This window comes from Anser brachyrhynchus, assembly GCF_964034855.1.
Source record: "Anser brachyrhynchus genome assembly, chromosome: 11".
Classification (NCBI taxonomy): domain Eukaryota; kingdom Metazoa; phylum Chordata; class Aves; order Anseriformes; family Anatidae; genus Anser; species Anser brachyrhynchus.
The window spans coordinates 5,769,079-5,788,916 of record NC_137706.1 but is presented as its reverse complement, the minus strand read 5'-3'; the positions used below and the strand labels follow the sequence as shown (position 1 = coordinate 5,788,916).

General features: G+C 35.0%; 1 protein-coding gene across 16 annotated transcripts in view; it reads right to left on the bottom strand.

Annotated features, from left to right (window-relative positions):
* The window catches only part of ENTREP2 (endosomal transmembrane epsin interactor 2), a 171,272-nt gene that overhangs the window by 53,148 nt on the left and 98,286 nt on the right, over positions 1-19,838 (bottom strand). For 10 of the 16 annotated variants that reach the window (XR_013956089.1, XM_080608093.1, XM_080608095.1 and 7 more), the window contains 2 exons: positions 17,945-18,055; positions 8,197-8,328 (listed from right to left, as the gene is read on the bottom strand). The exons of 1 other annotated variant lie outside the window; for it this stretch is intronic. Coding sequence is in view for 14 of the 15 variants with exons in the window: in XM_080608093.1 (XP_080464219.1) it covers positions 8,197-8,328; positions 17,945-18,055 (243 nt within the window). In the remaining variant the exon portion in view is untranslated. Of the gene's footprint in view, positions 1-8,196; positions 8,329-9,583; positions 9,628-16,515; positions 16,580-17,944; positions 18,056-19,838 lie in introns of all 16 variants that reach the window. 5 more of the 16 variants (XM_080608098.1, XM_080608103.1, XM_080608104.1 and 2 more) reach the window with 2 other exon arrangements.

Genomic DNA, 19,838 nt, shown 5'->3' with positions numbered 1-19,838 from the left:
AAAAACTCTTAAGTTTTGAGAAAATACACTCAAAGTCGACTTTAAAAAATGCTTTTTCTTTTACACTCTATATAATCATCTCTAGTAAATTTGCTCATATCTCTTGAAAAGAGAGCTAATGAACTGTCAGGCATCCAAAACAGGTACCCACCATATTTCCCCCAAAAGGCTGCACAACTCCTTTTGTCTGGGCCCAACATGAAATTTACCAATTAGGACAAATTTTTATAGGCATTAACACTGAAAATAAATACAATATATTGCAATCTTGTGTCAAGGCCTTCCAGGTTTCATTTGGCATCTAAAAGAGCAGGTGAGTTTTCTGTTATCTCAGTCCAACATATGGGTCATGTTATCTCACGTTCACTGCTGGAAGGGAAATGAACAACCTATTTTCACACTGATGCTGCCAAGGTCTGAGCTAAAAATGGCATCAGCAGTCACTCACATATATGATTTGTTAGACATTATATGCCTACTTACAGCTATCTTTAGTCATTTAAGAAAAGAATTCACATTGGTAGCTACATTTCACAGAGTATGTTTTCTCTCCTTAATCATACAGAGTACACCTAAATTTTCTCCCACTGTGGATTACAAAGTAGAGAAAGCTACTTCCCTTCAGTGGGAGACAAGTACAAGTACTTTTGTTCACAGAAATTATACCATCCAAAAAACCACACAAAAAAGAAAACAAAACAAACAAAAAAAAAACAACAAAAAAGTGTTAAAGTTCTAAGAATTTGACTAGTCACAGACTGCTTGGCAACAACAGCAAGCAGTGACGTTTATGAACGTAATCTCAGAAAGCAATTGCTGATCGTTCTGACACTACATTCCAGTATCCCAAAGGCAGTTCCAGAGGAAACAAAACACCCAAACAGAACAACAACAACAAAAACAATACAGCATCACCTTACTATCATTTATTATAAAGAATTTAGACTTAAAATTCTCATTACTGAACACCTAGGAAGCAGATGATTCCTCTTAAAAACATCTCTATCAAAAAATGAAATGAGGAGGGAACTGATTTGAATGTTGATGCATAGCATTTTGGTGTGGTTAATATCCACCATACATAATTCAGTTGATGCAACAGAAAAGAATCCAATATCATAGCTTTGCTAACAATATTACAGGGCAAAAGCCAGGCTACAATAAGAAACAAACACAGAAAAAGTTCTGTAATTTTTAAAGTAAGAGTCCTTTTAGAGTTGGTAATCTCCTACTGTGATCAACATTGGAGAAGGCTTTAAATTCTACAGATTGAATGACCAAATGCAAAAAGCATTCTGAACTAAGGCTGACTCAGAGAAGTTTACTGAAATCCTTTCAACTATATCTGTGTGCTGAGGATTCCTAAGTGGTCTCCATAACAGGGAATCAGTGAGATCAGACCACACAAAAAACAGTTATGAAACTTCAGTGCCTTACACTGTTAAGCCTCTTCCCCTTTCCTTTAACCACCTCTAGGCACGCAAAATCTTTAGTCTTCTTTGCCACGTCTTTGCCTTTTTCCCATATTCCCTTCCATCACCAGTTTGCAAGTGACTGCTGAGATAAGAAAATGGCAGGGATTTTTTGTGCTTCGTGCGTGACTGAAGGCAAAGGAGGAGACACTGGCAAAAGTGATTGCCTATCAAATTTTATCAAAATGAAGATTAACAGTAGGTAATGATTCAGATAAACTAAAAAAAAAAAAACACAAGAAAAGCAAACTACACTCAGCAGTGCCACAAGATATCTATTTCCTTTTTTGCTGTAGTCCTAGGAAGAAAACCTACATTTTCAAGTCTACTATTTTTCAGAAAAATTACTACACAAAAATGCACGTTCTCTAAATCTTAGACTTTGCATAAAGCCTATGGAATACATCAGAAAAGGAGTTGTATTCCAATACCTGAGTATATTTTTAGATCTGAACTTTGATTTGAAATATTTTTTAATATTTTCTAGTCCAAAAATATCATTGCAGGACTTAATTCAATGAGAACATCATACAAAAAAGAATATACAGTAACACAATGAGAAAGCAATTTGCCCTAAGAACTCATTTTCTTTGTTTTCTATTTAACTGCTGGATGATAAGTCAGTCAGATAATATTAAACTGGAACAGGGAAAAAAATGGTGATTGATTTATCGCTTTGATAACTCAACTGTAGAAACAATCATTTTACAAAGCAATTTAGAACAGCTGTTAACACACATGATTACCCAACAGAAGCAAAGAAAATCTCTTGCTTGAGATAGAATCCAAAACGAAAAAAAAATGGCAATGACATGAGCCCCACATTACTGGTGGGAGAGGTGGGGGAACTGAGTCATTTATAATCAAAGAACACTCACAGCAAGTGTATTGTTGAAACAGCTGAAATGTTTCCCTTTAAAAAGTAATTTGTACCTCCTATCACAACAAATACAAAGTAAAACTGAAATGCAACCAATTTTGCTCCAATGGTGAATTACATCCATATCTTAGAAAACAAAGGTATAACTGAATTTCTCCCTACTAACTACTGGTTGCCTTCCAGAACCAGATGTAGAGAAGCCATTTTAATCAATCAAGCTGCAATCAGGTTGTAATACGTGTAATAGTACATGTATTCAAAATTAAGAACAAAACATCAATGCAATTTTTTAGGGATGGACGGGAAATACCACTTGACTGACAGCAATCTGCATACAAATCTGGTCAGTAAGTTAAATTTCTAAATAACTTTGTTTCCATACATACAATATCTCCAAACTCATAGCAAGAAAAAAGCAGTAAGATGCACTAACCTTTTGAATGAGTGTTCCACCTTGGCTGTGTATACTTTATTCATCAAATGCATAACACAGCAAGTCGTAAGAGAAAAAGTTTCACTGAAACTCCCTTTTGATATGCAACTATCTAGCACAAACCACTGTTTTTAGGGGCTTGTCAAGAAGATGTTGATCACACCAAAGGACTATAGTGTAAACTCAATATAATTATATACTTCAGCATAATTTAATTGTTATTTGGGAAAATAACCAATTGCCTTGCTTAATCCATCTCATTTTAACGAACTATTGCAGGAGCTCCGTAATTCCTCTTATATACCCATTAAATACAGAATAAATATCAAGTAAACCCAAACAAGAACCTCTGGATACCTTCACAACTCAACTCAGCTGCAGACTTTGGTAAATATTATATCAATCCCTTGCCTCTTCATCATATCATAGCAATGAACTGTACTTTCAGTTATGTACATGAATACCAAACCAGGGAATTTAACATTCAAAATGCAAATATATCACACAGACAAAGCAATATTACCACAAGTACTTGTTTTTTCTGTCAAATATTATATGGGAAGTTATCCAGCTGTGCTGCTTACAGATAATTAAGAACTTGTATTTAAATCTATCTAGCTGTAGAAGGAAACAAAGAACAGCTTTTTGTACCCACTTAACTTCTTTCTCTCCATGTTTATTTACAACATTTTAAATAGTACTATTCTTTGTGAACTGAGTTACTCATGCCCACATTACAAAAAATAAGTCATATAGCACAAAGCCAGTACTGGTTAAGTGTTCTAACCTGTACAACAGTATTGAACTGGCAACTTTCTATTGAACTTTACAAAACACTCCCATTTTGCTGGCCCAAAAGATCATTTTCCTGTGGAAATAAAAGGTTCGTAGTTTTGGAGGCTCTTAAGTCCCATGAACTTTTGAGAGCTTGGTCAATAAACAATACAAGGAGTGAAAACAGCTTGCCAATGTGTAAGAAGTACACTTTGTAATCAGTGGTCCTGAACACATGGATCTTAACACCTACACTGATCAAAGGCTAAAACCAGCTTTACTTCTGCAATTCTTTGAAGATGATTTCTTTTCTCCTTGATTGACTTCAATTATGGTGCTACACTTCTTCTACCACTATAACCTGAAAAGAGATAATGAGCAGGAAAGCTTCTTCACCCATGAAATTAGTCTGTGTGTACCTCTCTTATTTGTAAATTCGAGGACAACAATTCCTCTAACTCAAACCATAACTTCAGTTGTTCTAGCTGGATATGTTTGAAAAACAGTAGGAAAAATAGCTGCTCTAAGACTAGAAAGACAGTCTTTACTTACAAAGAATCAATTCAGAACCATGAATGAAAATCATTCACATGCACATTAAACTATAAATGAAGAAATGGCCAATGCTTCATGAAACAGATGTATGGTATTAAGGTATCATATTGTTACTACTTTGCATGAGTCTAAAGTATTTACTATATTTTTAGAAAACAGTGCACAGCTACTTAAAAATAAACTCAAAAAGGTCTGTGCTGCTTGGCAAGGAGTTTGCATAACCTTCATCAACTCAGGTATCTACGTTAAAGGCAGTACTGGTGATTTATTAGGGAGATACTACTGAAAGACTAAGGTTCCATAAATTAATCAAACAAGCAAACAATAAACAGATTTCAGCCATTCAAAAAAGGCAGCTTTTCAGCTGTGAGAGAAGTTCACAACATATTCACTCATTTTCTAAGCTAGGAACAGAAATATGCATGAAGGAAAAATAGGAGTAGACTGTCTGTTACACAATTGTTATTTACAACTTGTGAATACTTGTTGCTCCACTATTCAACATACAAAGCAAACACTGAATTGTTTTTGATATATTTTTATACCTACTATTAACTATTACTACACCCTGAGCATACTGAGTATTTTCATTTACCTGTTAAAGAACTTGAAACAACTCCAGCATTTAAAAAAATCTTGTCTTAGAGGAAATTATTTGTTCTTCACTAAGCTTTACCCAATTTCAAATAGATTAGAAAGTCTTTTAGGGAAGTCATTTTGCTTCAGTTCAGCAAAATTAAATAGCTTGCATTTGGTCATAAAGAGAATCAGAGGAGCATCAGAGAGGATAAGCCTGTTCTCCTAACTCAAAAGAATATCTTAGGAGTCATCCTCCTCTGTCATGAAAGTGAAAGCATGCTGTTCTGAATGGCAAAAAATTAAACATATGGTTAGGCTTGGTCAGCAGAAAAAGCAGTAAAAATAAATTTAGATTCAAGGATGATGAAACATTCACACAGAAAACTGCAAGAATCCTAAATTACACAAATCCCTAATAACGATGCTAATGAATGCAATCAGTACCCTTAAAAAGACTTTTACTATTTATATTGTACTTGAATTTCAGCAGTTCTGAAACAAGTATTTGTGCTGAAAATAGAGGTGGAAACAGCTTACCCCTAGCCTGCATAGTCAAAACCCCATGCTATAGATGTACTTAAGTAAAATAGAAAGTAAATATTTATATAGAATCATAATTTAGCATATACGACTGCATGTATTCTGGGCTGTGTAAGCTGTTAAAGTAATTAAAAATACCCTACTAAATCATTACAACATCAAAGCCGCATAACATTCTGCTCTTACATGCAAATATCATGCAGTAATAATACATTACAATGATTCCATCTTCTATGTCTACCTTCATCATCTCAAAGCAAAAGTTTAAGAAGATAAGCTTTGTTGCTTGCATGCTTTTAATAAGTCCAAGATATTTTCAGTTTAAAAGGAAGGAATAATTTCCACAGATGAAGGCTTGCAGGAAAATTCAGTCTCATACTGAAAGCTTGCACCTAGTTTTAGCTCATTCTAATTTAAAATTCAGAATTATGTGATTGTTCTTTGGTAAAATAATATTCAACAGGATAATACCGTGTAATTAATGTTACAAGAAAAACTCAGTTCCCCAAAATTCTGCTTACAAACCAACAGATGGTCAATACAGACTAACACGCCAGCATTTTATCCTATTCAGTGGTAACACTTAATAAAAAAAAAAAAAAGATATCATTCGTACCTGTTTCATCTTGAAACATATTTAGGACTTAGGACTTTGCAAGAGGTACAATCAGCAATGTAATCCAGAGATGCTACCAGTTTTATAACTAGGTCAGCGTGCTCTTGCTCACATGCAGGCAAGCACGTGTCTATCTACAGATTTACTCTCCTGCATTTTTTCTGGTTTTACTTGAATAAAAGCCAGTTTGCACAAATACCAGATATATAGGATAACAGAGAGACATTCAAGAAAGTCTAGAGAGACTAACAGGGAACAAGATCAGACATCCAATATGTGTGCAACTGTTCTGTTCACACTGGAGCTCCTATAGTTGCCAGCACCAAAAAAAAAAAAAGATTACTTCATGGAAATGAGATATCCCCCAGACTTAATAAAGAGGAAGAGAATAAAACTTACATAGCATTATATATAGAGGTGTATACTCTTAATTCTGGTATTCTACCCTTTCTCTTCCCCAGCACCCCAAACAATAACCACAATTGACCTTTTGGTTCAAAAATGTGTTCTCTCAAAAATCACATAGTAGTCGTTAATTGCAATTAAATTAAGCAAGCTTTATCATTGTCAGTTTTCTACTGAATTAGCTGTTGGGTTTTTTTGTTTGTTTTGTTTTCCTCCTTATGTGCATAGTAGGATGTTGTTCTTAAATTTGCCAGGAATACAGAGCTCTCAAATCCAAACAGAAAACAAATGCAGAATTAAAACTGAAAAAGATTTAAGAAACATTATGAGAGAAGTTATTTTCATAATTATCCTCTTAACTGAAAAATTCTGAACATAATTAATGCTGCACTAAGATTATACTCATAGGAACTCCTGGTTTTAATTCAGTCCTTCTGCTAGTGCAAGCAGATGTCACCAGTTCCTTTTTACAAATTCATTCCTTTTAGAAACTTTACTCTTATTTCCAGCATACGTAATTTCTACCCACTTCATATGCTGACAATGTCCTCTAAGATAAACAGTTGTTTTCTCTATTGTTAAAGTTGACTCTGCAGACATATGTACAGCTAGTAAACATATGCTCTATCAATTTTTGTTTTTATAGGATCAACAAGTGAGCTTTTTCTGTAAGATAAGTTCAATGTTTAATAGTTGCAAAAATGTGAAGACTGATCATCTTTCTTGTAAAAGTCAAGGTACTACCTTTAACTTTTCTTTAGAATTGCATCACTGAATACAGTCCTGCATTTAGCATTCCAAATGGTAGTAAATTATTATTATTCTTTGACCAGCAACATTAAGTTTTTGCTTCTTTGTCAATTACTAAATGAAATGAAAGTAAATGCTACCCAAATGGTTTTTGCCCTCCTGTCATCTTCATTAAAACCTGAGGCAGAGTTCTTACTGAATTTTGGTGCCATACCAAATTATTTTTAACTCCTACCTGATCTTTACTACTTGCTAAATCTTTTTCTTGTCTCTTTTTCTTAATATAGCTGAAAAACATTTAGCTGCTTATTATTACACTTTTTGCAGGACTTATACCTGTCCTGAACTAAAATACAGCTTCTAATATCAATATAACTTTGAATTTTCAGGCCTCATTCTATAGTCTAAATCCCTAAGCTCCTTATTACACTGAGTTTCACCACTTTATTCCACTGTATTCTACTAACTTCATTAAAATTTATAATTTGAAATTGAGAGCCACAGATGCAGACTTAGTTCTGTTGACCATTAAATTACACCTAAAATGAATCAACATCTGTACCTCGGTTTAGGGTTCTTTTCTCTGACCAATTCTTTCATAGATTACTTACTGTTTTCCAAACCAATGTAACACCATGTCTTGCTTGTTTGGTTACAATGCATGAAGAAATATGTATGCAATTACATTGTGATATAATTGAATCATAAAATATTATTATTATTTCCTGTCCATTCTTAAACTGGGTAGTTTTAAGACAAAACATTACAGGATTTAAACTACTATCAACATTACACAGCAGTTTATAAGCATGCTTCCAGCACCATCTCAAATGAACACTTACCATTCTCTCCCAGCTAGAAAAGATTCTAGCTTTCTTGAACAGTAACAAGAAAGATAACTGTCCTTGTACCTCCTAATATCAATCATAACCAATAATAGCCTGTTTCTTAAGTAAGCTCTAACAAAATCATTGTGCATACAAATACAGATACAGACAGTGTAACATAAAATGTAAACCACAAAACACAGACGTACTACATTCTGTTGGATGAAGTTTAATTTTTTTTTTTCACCTAAGAGCATACAAACACCAGGAACGCCACCAGCTACTCCTTTTACCACCCACTTTTGTCTTCCTACATACTTACTATTTAAAATTAAAATATACTGTTAATTCTTCTCATAACGCACCTTTAGGGTCAACCTCACAACATTACATTCCTGTAGAGGGTTCAGTTTCAGTGTTTCTCCAAGGTTACTACAACCTGATGTTTGATGTTGCATTTCACAGCAAACACAGACGCCATCACTGTCAAATTTAATCTGGGGAGGAAAAAAAAAATATAGCAAGCATAAGTAAACAAAAAACACTTTCAAACAATTATATTTACACTGATTGTGACAATAATAACTACTAAATACCAATTGCTATTCCTTCGCTTATTTTATGATAACTCCTCCGAAAGAGAATGCCTTCCATTGGCTAATAGAACCTATAAGAACAGGTAAAATACAAAGAGTATACAACACTGAACAAGAGCGAGTGTTATCTTTTTCAAGAGTCAAAGTGAGACATAAATGTTTGCTTTACAGAGGCAGATGAAAGCAGTGTAACTCAACTGAATAAACATGAAATCATACCCAATGGGGAAAGACAAAAACAAGCAAAAACAAAGTAAGAAAAGTACATGACATGGTCATGGTCACACATATAACATGTACTTACACGTACATACAGAAATAATTACCCTAGAAAACATGACATACACTTGAGAAGTGAGAAAACAACATTAAGAAATAGTGGAGAAAATAAGCAGTAATATCTAATCTCATGTACTTTTACTTTGGTAAAGGTTTGCTCTCTATTTTCCTAATTTTCGTTTGTTTTGAATGCAGTAAGCTTTCAAAGACTTTACATTTTAAAAAGCACTAGGCTTTTTGCTCTTTATAGACTTTCATTAGAGCAGACCTTGTTAAGAATATGGAACCCGATCATTCTTAAAGAATATATATAAACTTAAAAATTCTGTGATTTTAAAATAATTCCATTCTGCTCAATAAGAACTAATTTTGATTTCCACACTTAAAAAGAAGACAAGGAAAGAACAGCATCTATTTTTCTGCTTCCTTCCAACAAAGAGTTTTAAGCCAAAATTTAACTTCGTAAATGTTTTTACCTAGCCTGCTAACATGAACTGCTATTGCCTTAATTTTCTCAATTCAGTATTTCTACGCTTTCTCCATTCCCATTTTTGCAGCTTATTTAAAGGAGATAACGGGACATACCCTACTTCTCCAGGTCATTAGTTGCAATTCTGTCTAGGTTAGTACTGAGAAAAGGAACTCATATCACACGGGCGTTCCTTGACCTATGAGTTTGGCAGATCCCAGGTTTCCATACTCCAATAATCAGTAGTAGTAAGAATGACACCCATGAGAAATTTCCATGGCTCTCCATGTAAAGAATAATAGACTCAAGGTGGCATTCAGTCATCCTGAATCACTCCTGTATTCCTCCAAATAAAGATGGAAGCACAATAGCTGGGTGCTAAGAGATCTGAACCACCATACTACTTACTCTCTTGCAAGGCAAGTGTATTTTAAAATTTCCAGACACAAATCCTGCAAAAAAAAAATCCTAATGAAAACATGCATTTATTGTTCTTAATTCAGATCATTCTTTATGGTGTTGTCAATTTTTTGAACAAAGAAAATCCAATATAAGCTTTCCCTGTATCTCATATAGACTTGTATGTAGAATCATTTCTACACAAGTTTTTCTTGCTGCTCAAGAACTTGAAGAATATTAAAATTGTTCATATACTCTTAATAGCTACCTACATAAACATTTAATTTTTATTGCCATCCCTATCAGACTTATTTAGTACTCTGTTTTGATGACCAGCACAGCGGTTGGAAGAACAGAGTCCATTAAAAATGAGCAAGCTTTACCAGATGAGATGCAGATGACTTAATGCTTGCCACATAGAGTAATGAAGCCATGTTCAGAGCAGAAAGTTGGCTTCAAGTCCTGAGAGTCCTGACCACCCTCCAGCCAGTATAATTATTAAAAAGGATTAAAAAAAATCTGGGTACATAAATTAGACCATTCTCCACATATTTGAAAGCAGCACTAGAAATATTTCTCTATGGCAACTCACACTGACTGGTCACACCCTGACACACAGACTTTGTAAAACAAATACAGAAGAAAATATAGTTTGAGTACCTTCATAAAAGTTGTGCTGTTTATTTCCAATCAGCATACAATTTAATTCAGAAAGCTGCTTTAAAAATTTCAGTTTTTTTTTCCTCTTCAATTCCTGACAGTTGTTAATACTCTCTTAAAATACTTTTTAAAAATCAAAAGACAAGAATAAAACCGAACTATGGTTTATAATCAGACAACCTCAGCTCCTCAAATCAATGGAAAATACAAAATATGAAATGCCACTGGGGAGGTCTTGCTCTTGAACCCCTCAGGGATTGTTAGAAATGGTGCCAACTGTTAGATAATTGCTACAACAGAAGTTTGAAACTTGCACCTTTAATTTAGAGCTGCATCAAAGTGAGCAGTCAGAATGCTACAGCATACCTGCTCCATCAGCACCAGGTACACAGCAAATGAATATAGTCTTCAGCTGCTAAAAAAAGTTTTTATAACAAGGAAAAGGAACTTCAGACAAAGCTACCTACTGCTACAACATTTATTGCTCTGATCCACGCCGTCCCTGTTCAAGGAAAGATAGTCACTGGCTTAAGGTGAAATACATTTGATATTTCTGATATGAAATTCAGATCGCAGGTCTACTTTTTAACTCATGTAACGAACTGGCATCACATAAAAGAAGGCTAAAACCAGAAATAGCTGCTTGGTTAAAATCCCTTATCTCTGAGAGATTCTCAATTAACTCGAAAGATGTTCTGTAACTTTATACTGCCTGGAAACTCTCCCTTTAATTCAGTTCTTAAACAGAGTTAAGTTTATTGTTTACATGAAAGCTCTTGCAAAACATCAGGAAGTCTTCTTGAAAAACATAGCATAGTCAAAATACTTTGATTTGCAACCAGACTGCAAGACAAAATCCTCTTTCAATACACATACATTTTGGAGAGCTTTTAACAATTTGTCCTACTGTACACCTTTTCCTTCAAGTATGTTTGAGGTGACATCTTTGCTAACTTTTGTCCTGTAATGGGGAGCAGTACTGAAGGCTGAGCATGCCATCACATTTGTGCTTAAAGCACTGCAGCAGCCAAAAGCAGTCTTGAGCCCTCTTGCTCCAGATTGCTCATCCCTGCCCTACTGCTGCGTTCACACTTGTGTAGACAGGACCAGGAATTCATACAGCTATCCTGTGATCTAAACATTGTCAGAACTTTTCTTTTTTGCGAGGGAGTGGCTTATTCTTAGTCCAAGCTAGACCTCCAATCCCATCCAGTGTGTGGGTTCAGAAATCCATAGAAGCACAAACAATAGCACTACATCAGTACAGGGAGAAGAGTTGGGATTCCCTCTTCCAGCTGCAAGGCTGCTGTTTGCTAGCCTCAGACACAACTACATTAGCGACTATCAGCAGTGCCTCCAAACCTGTGTTCTTACCCCTCTCTTTGCTGTGTTTAAATCCTTTTTCTTTTTTGGCTGGCAGAGACCAAGAATATAGCACCATTCACTCCACCCTGCGTACACAGCCCCCACCAGTTATCCTCCATACGTTTGTGGTCCATTTCCCAATCCTTACTTGTGTTAGCAAGCATAATGTCGGTAATCTCAGTGTATTTTGTGTTCTTTCATGCTTGGGACAGTTGCACAGTACACCCTCATCCAAACCATATGCAAAATTTCAAACATCAGCCTGAGCTGCCGACATACAGGAATTGTCTTCTAAGTTTATTTAATCTTGCCAAAAATCAGTACAGCTACTTTGAAAGTGACCAAAAACATTAAAATCTGATTTTTACATTGAAGAGGATCAGAAAAAAAAAAAAAGAGGATCCTCCAGCAATGTAGAGAACTTCAGACTTATTGAGTACACACACTGGTGAGCGTGTGCACACAAAATCCCCTATACCACAATAATATAAAAAAATGTGCATAGACAAGACTTTTTTTCATCTGTATCAATTCATCGAATTCTGTCTACGTATTAAAGGTGTCTTAACAAAGAAATTCTGAGTGCACATGCACTCAGAAGTAAGGCAAAAAGAGAGAGTTAGGGATGAAGTAATGGCATCACTTTGCATTGTAGCCTTCCTCTAGCACAAATGTAAACCTTCTGGTAAAGGTAGGAGATTTCACCTTCTCTCCAAAGCATACTTTTTTTTTTTTTGGGGTGGTGGTGGTGGTGTCCTAAGAACAGCATGACAAAAATTCAAAACAAAATATAAAAGTTCAAAGTTGAAAACACCACAGTAAACTGCAAGAAAGCCATGCTGGTATGATTATGGGAAGGAACTTTTCATCTTTGTAGCAGCTTATGCAAAGAGAAAAAGGATTCATTATGGGAGAAAATAAAGAGGTAGGGAAATATCAAAAGAAAAATCTGACAGGTGCCTAAGAATGAAAAACCCACAACCACAAGTATATATTTGGATGGGTTTTTAAAAACTATTTTTCAGTATGCACAGATTTGAACATAGCTACAGCACAAAATGAAATACAAAGAAACCTCAGTTCTGGAACTGGCTTACGCCATTCATCTTACATCAAGTTGTGCTTCCTTTGTTTTTCCGTTCTCCATTTATTCCAATTAAACATAATTCAGGGGAAAAGGAGCCTTCCTGTCTATGTTTCTAGAACCACAAGCCAATTTCAGCGTGTATAACTGAAAAATACATTATAAGCAACCTCTCCATAAAAAGATAGGCACTATCACTACTTTTCTGAATTATAAGCAGATGTGAGTTTGATTAAAACTAGAACGTTTATTTTTTAAATGACTAAGTGACTTACAATACAGCAGGTACAGCAAATAAAGACAAATAAAGACTAAGAAATAAAACCAGCAAAATTCTCTTGTGCCACTGTAGATCATAAATTAAAATATACAAACTGCTATACCCTATTATACTGAACATAATTTTTAGAGATTAAGTATTTGAAAGAGAATTTCGTAGGACAGAAATGTTGTTTCTCATACACACTTTAATGAACACCTTGAGTGTGTAACTGCTCTGTACACATCCTGCTTCCACTGACTTACAGCAGCAGCTTGAGATTTTGGCTGTAGTATTTACAGCTAATCATGGATCAAAAAGTCCAGTTAAGTTTTTGTAACAAGACATTGAAGCTACATGTATTTTTTTGTCCCTCGGTGTTGAATGTTGATGAGCTGCAGGATAAAGATCACAAATACTAAATTCACAGATTTTACATTCAAAATGCTAACATAACTGTGAGCACATTTTTCATCTTCACACAAAACTATGCATTATGGAACCTACAAAAAATCCCCAATGTTTAAAGCAAAACAAGACCCTTCTCTCATTCTTTGTCTTCATACAACTACTCTACATGTGAAATGCGTCTGAATTTAAACACCTCGATACAGGAGATTGTATTATCATGTTTTTAAAGCTATACACACATTCCCCCAAATGTGACAAAAAATTCCTTTTGAAAAAAATGAGCATAAATGGGTTTGACAGAAACATTAAAGTTAACACAGAAAGAAGAGCAACTATTTGTCTCATGCACTGAAACTGCAGTACTTGCCAGTACATTTTTCCTGACAAGGACAAAATTTATTTTACTGCTTTGTTACTTCCTCGTTGGTTGTCTTTTAGGGTATTGATTCTGAATTTTACTTTTGTAGCGTACTGTGCTTGGAAATTCATTCACTTATTTCTGTCTGGTACATTTTACAAAGGATGTTAACTTCATCTCAAAAAACACATCTACAAAAGCTGAATTTTGTCTCAAAGAGCTGCGTCACTCTAAATTTGTATCCTAGAAGGCAGCCACAGGATTCAGAGTTATGGTAATGTACACCCAGTCACACAGTGCAGGAATTAACATGAAATACAAGCTTAGGACAAGCTGCTAAAAATGGTATTTTTCCTTTTTGAGTGACAAACATTAATAACTATACATGCTCAACACAAAACATTACCAAATTCTAAGTCAAATTCTGCCTTTAATCATAAAGCAGTGGTGTTCGTTAGTGTCTCCCTGGGGGTGGTCTTTAAGAAGAGAACACCAGAATTTCTTACATATGAGCATTTCAACATTGTGATTCAATTCACGTGCAAGTCCACAATCTGATTGAAATATGACTTTTGTTAAGGAAAATCTAAGAAGTAAGGCATGGGCAGAAGAAACTCTCCATATTGAAACAACTGCGATATGATAAACAGTCACAGTGAAATTAGCTGCCCTTATCAGCAACTAGACCATACGGTGCAAAGCTAGTTAGCATTTCATCATGCTCTCAACTTTGAAACGTGCAGTTTCAACATTTGTTTTATCTTCTTTTGCCAGCTCAGCATTCCACCAGTCCAGAGGAAAACCTATAGCAGGAATGAAAAGCTGAGGGAAGTACAAATAAAAAGTAACCGTTCCATTTTTAATTCAGTAGCTGAGTGCACCAGCTTTGGAAAAAATGGACTATTTGCAAAATGCTTGCTTGAGTGATAATATTCCATTAGCCTGGAGAAAGAAGCAAAGGTTTCCCTTGAATTCTTCCACAAGGGTACATCTGGGGCCTTCTGATGAAGTCCTTACGTGCCCACCCACTACACCTCCTAATCCCAGAATCCCTACCCAAAGGCAAAGCCTACTTCCATCCACTTTCCAACTGTCTCTCTGCCTACGCACTGAAAGCACTTGTTTGATACCACTCCGTTCCCTGACTGCTTATTAGCACAGGACAAGGGAAGGCAAAACAAATGAGGGAAGAGAGAGGAAAACACACAGAAAATTCCAAGGCTACTTGAAAATTCAGATCAAATAATGAAAATCACTGAATCTAGAATGTTTTGAAATCGCATTAAATTTCAAAGCGGAAATCATCACGTATAACTAGAACACAATTCTTTCAAAAAGGTTGAGAAAAAAAGAAAATCAACCTTATCTGAAATAAATTTAGTCATTTTTGTTTTTATCAATAATCCGAGAATTCAGCTGTTTGCACAACTCAGTCACTGCTTACTTCTACAGCAGCAGACTTCACATAGAGGCTGTGATCCTGACCAAATTTGAATCAGAGACACAGGGTTCATAACCAGAACAGAGAGCACTGAAGAGAACATTTAATACTAAAGACTTCCTATTGACTCTGGTATTTTTTTTTCTCGGTTGTAAGCATTTACCCACTGGTTGGAGCTAGTGCCTTCTTTGTCTACAGATGTGCTAATTAAGCAGAACTTATTTCAATTTTCTGTCCTTGCAATGCCGCTTTGTTGATTCTCATTAACCCAATTTTATTCCATAAAGGATGTTGACAAATACTACACATTGCAAATGCCTGCTCATCTCAAAAAAATAGCAAGTAACTCTCTCTCTGTATATATATAAACTTTCTTCCCCTCCTCTGTCAAATTGTTAAACAACAGTTTCTTCTATTTCAGAATAAAGCAAGAGAAAAAAAAAAGTATTAAGCATAAAAGCTGTATATTTCTAAATACTCTCAAAGTCACCAGAAAACTTGGGTTAAACCCCTGTTCCAAGATTACACACTCCATCATCTTGGATCTCCTGTGCTGTATCTTGAATTAAAACATGTCAAGTAAGAGCATAAAGTTTTGACATGTATGCCCTATAAAACAATCGTGCACTAAAGAGATGGAATAGCGCAACAGCGTCTCCTTCAAGCTGGTAATAAACAAATACTTCATACATTCTCTTTACGTACAATAAACTCTCCCACTGATCTGAACGGTAGCTATCCTATGGTTAAGTGTACTCCCCTTAAACACTTGGATAGAAAATGACTCTGTCACTGGACGCCTCTTAAAGAAACAAACTGGAATGAGCAGAAGCCTGTTCTTCAGGCATTAGCAATAGAAGTAACAACATTCAAATTCAGCACAGAGAAGGACTAATCAATTTTTCATAATAAAGGAAGTAATTATCACAGCATTTTGCTACTTTTCCCCAAACACTCACCTGTACTTGAATACTTCTGAAGTGCTATAATTAAAATATAATTTAGAAATTAAATGGTGATAAGCTTGGAATCATCACTGAACACCACCTTATCACTGAGCACCAGTGAATACATTCCAACCCGCTTTGTTTTGAAGACCTGTGCATTTAACTGGTTAGCTGGTGTGCATGGTCAGTGCATTGCCGCAGCTGGAACAACCAGCAGTCCAAGAGAGTCAGAGTCATGCCTAGCCCTGTTTGTAGACAGCTGCCTAAAAGAACTAGAAAAGCAGGCATATGCAATGAGCAGGACCCGTGCTTGCATGCACTAAGCCACAGCAGCACAAACAGCACTCTCCTTGATACGTGAATTCCTCTCCATCTGGTATGGGATTTGCTCTTTGAAGTCTATTCACACAACTTACTGGACATCTGTCAAACCCATGTCGGCTTGGAGTTGAACGATTCTACGCAAGTTCAGATGGACCCCTTCAGCCAAAAAAAAATTGTTATATATATATATGTGTGTGTGTGTGCATATGTGTGTATATATATATGGGCTGTACCCATCTGGTTCTGCAAAGCCTTTCTTTACCCTAATCACAGCTGGAAATCACAAACACCATAGAAAGCTTCGCTCATTTATGGAGTTGCAGACATACCCTTTCGAAACAGGATGGGTGATAGGAACACAGGCTTAAAAACTGACTAAACAAGATGAAGGCATGTGACAGGTTACACCCAAATGATTTTCCGTTCTGCCTTTTTCATATGCCTTTCTAAATATTTGCTGAAATTGTATTATTTTTACTTATTTTTATTGAATACATTGTGTTCAAATGGATGCCTGAAGGATTTTATTAGACAGAAAGAAAGGGGAAAACAATGGCTGAAAAAAAAAAAAAGAGGTGCAGAAGCATTTTGTGGTGATATTAGAGGTGAAAATTACTTTTCTCTTTATCATTCAAATCAACTTTTTGGGGCGTGCCCAAAGGACACAAGCCAATACAGGCAAATGCTCATGTATCCCTAATACTTAATGAATTCTGTGAATGCAGACTCATGCAGTTTAGATAATGCGATTGATCTACTGTCAGCTAGATTACACTAAAAAGAGCACTGATGCATGTCCATAAACATTGTTGAGCCCATTTGTCATTCTTACAACTTAATATCATTTGTCTCCTCAATTTATGACAAAGAAAGTAATCATTGTTTTACTATTTACTTTATATTAGAGATTTTCAGCAGGAGTTTAGTTCTATAGACTTGTTTGTTAGTTGAAATCAGAAACTATTTTAGAGTTCAGCATATATGCACACTCCTCCCAAAATAAAAACATAAAGAACTTAGGTATACCATACCTTTTTAACAATTCAGAGCATGCCATATCATTGTAAATTTTTGTTTTAATTCTGTATTTTATTTAACGTACATTTGCATTAGAAATTATAAAATAATTGCTTTAGGTTGGCCAAAAAAAATGTACGCATACTAAAACATTACTATCAGCACGTCTATGAAATACATTGGCTGTGGAAGTAGACACTGGATGAAATCCTGACACTGCTAACATCAAATGGTAATCACTGCACTGCTTTGGTGTGGACTGTATTTCACCTATTCTGTTTCCAACATAATGCTAAGAAGCAAGTCTTTTAAGTGACACGATATTGTAAATATGCTAGCACTCTAATTCTCAAACTTTTCCCAACACGATTTATCACGTAAGGGCTATAGATGGCTCTATGAAATGCGTACTGTTTGGAAATTGAAGCAATGTGTGTATAAAATGCAAACAAATGAAAAAATCTATTGCCCTTTTTTAGTAGAGACTTGTTTTTTATTACTCACCAACTGACATCCTTCCAGGGACTTTACCAGCTGAGCATTCTGACACGAGAGAATGGAACCAGCCAAGTTCAGCATTACGCACACTGCAGACAGCAGCATGAAAAAGGTTATCTGGAAGAAAATAAAACAAAACAAAAACAACAAAAAAAAGCCTATTGATTATTCACTGCAGGAGGGAAGCAGAAAAAAATAATTATTTATACGTTCAAGAACTTCCATCCTAGCATACAATTACATGGATGATTACATGGATTTTATATAATCTGAAGAAGAAAGTAGAATATTATTTAATCTTAAAACATCCTGATTTTCATACTATAAGAAGCAGCAAAAGTAGATTTGACTATCATTTATTTCCCTTCAGCCACTTCAAAATAATCCATTTATCTCCTACATTTGTCACATATCATGAAAATTTATTTTTATTAATTAGCATGATTTGCAAAAATTATTTTTATAATCAAAAGTAGTCTTAAAACAATTTAATTCCTTTTTGATGAGAAAATGAATATCTTAAAGAGGAAAAGGATCTGTGAATATCATAAATCATGAGTTTGTGAAAACTGGAAAAAAGTGAATAAGATTCTCAATATGTAAGTACTTGTTTTTAAACAACTGCAATTCAAACAACATCTACCATATCAACTACCCATTGTGTTAATGACTCCTTCCCCCTCTTTTCAAAATATGTAAAAACAATCATTAACTTGATTGCACCAGCTTAACTATCATTTTATTGCTTTAAACACAAAAAACACTAGCCCAGTATGAGCAGACATAAACCTCAGTATGTGGGGAACTCAATATGCAGGGAAATTGAAAGGCACAAGCAGGAAGGGTACAAGAACAAATGTACTCAGTACGGGGCCTTCTTAAATATTCAGTGCTCACATTGCCATGTAACACTTAGACTCCTAATTCAGTTATCTGAAATTAGTAAAAATAAATGTTAGGAATTTTTTTTTCCCCTGTGCACAAATCCATAGTTGTACAAGCTTTCTGATCACTGTTCTCACAAGATGTTAGTTTCCAACAAATGCATATGCTACTAATACTTTTGGCAGTCTTTGACCCAAAAATGGTTGGATTTTTTTCCGTGTTTTTCAAGTGAAGAACAAGAACTCAAATCATTGCCCTCTTCAGCAACCTAAGCCCTACTTAACAGGATAATTCACAATTAATGCACTTAAGGGTTGATGAAGTTATATCTTCATTGCATATTTTGAATGAAAACAAGATTTACTTCAAGTATTTTATTTTTACAATCGAGTACTCTTATACTGTGCATATGAAGAAGAATCTGTGTCAAATCACTGTCAAACACAAAGCTTCTAGAATACAATACATATTGCTACCATATAATAACAGGCAACTAGATAACATCCGTCTCTGTGTATACACTGTGACATACACAGAGAAACAGTCATCCCACATTAGTAGCATAAAATTTGCAGTAGCGAATACCTTGAAGACTCAAAATTTGATATATCATCTTATTTTATAATTTTTGTATTTTTAATCATTGTAACCCATTAGTTTTATTCACTTTTGCTACTACAGGCAAGAAAATAATATCCATGATAGGGTGACAGTTTTAAAAATATTTAGCTTACAAACACACCAAACACGATTCTTCACTCATCTCAGTTCTCCTGTTTTAGGGGCTGTTATCCTAAGAGAAATCCAGCTTTCTAAATGATGTTCACTGCAAGAACTATGTTCTTTCTCTTTAACCCAAATACAAAAGTACTACCAGTGCTCATTTTTCAAAATTAAACAAAAAGAATGTATCATTAATACAGTGCTTTGTACATCTCAAGTTTAGTAAAAGGTGGTATTCTCAACATAGTAATTTAAAAACTAGTTTAAAACTGACTTCTCTCCTTTGTCTGCT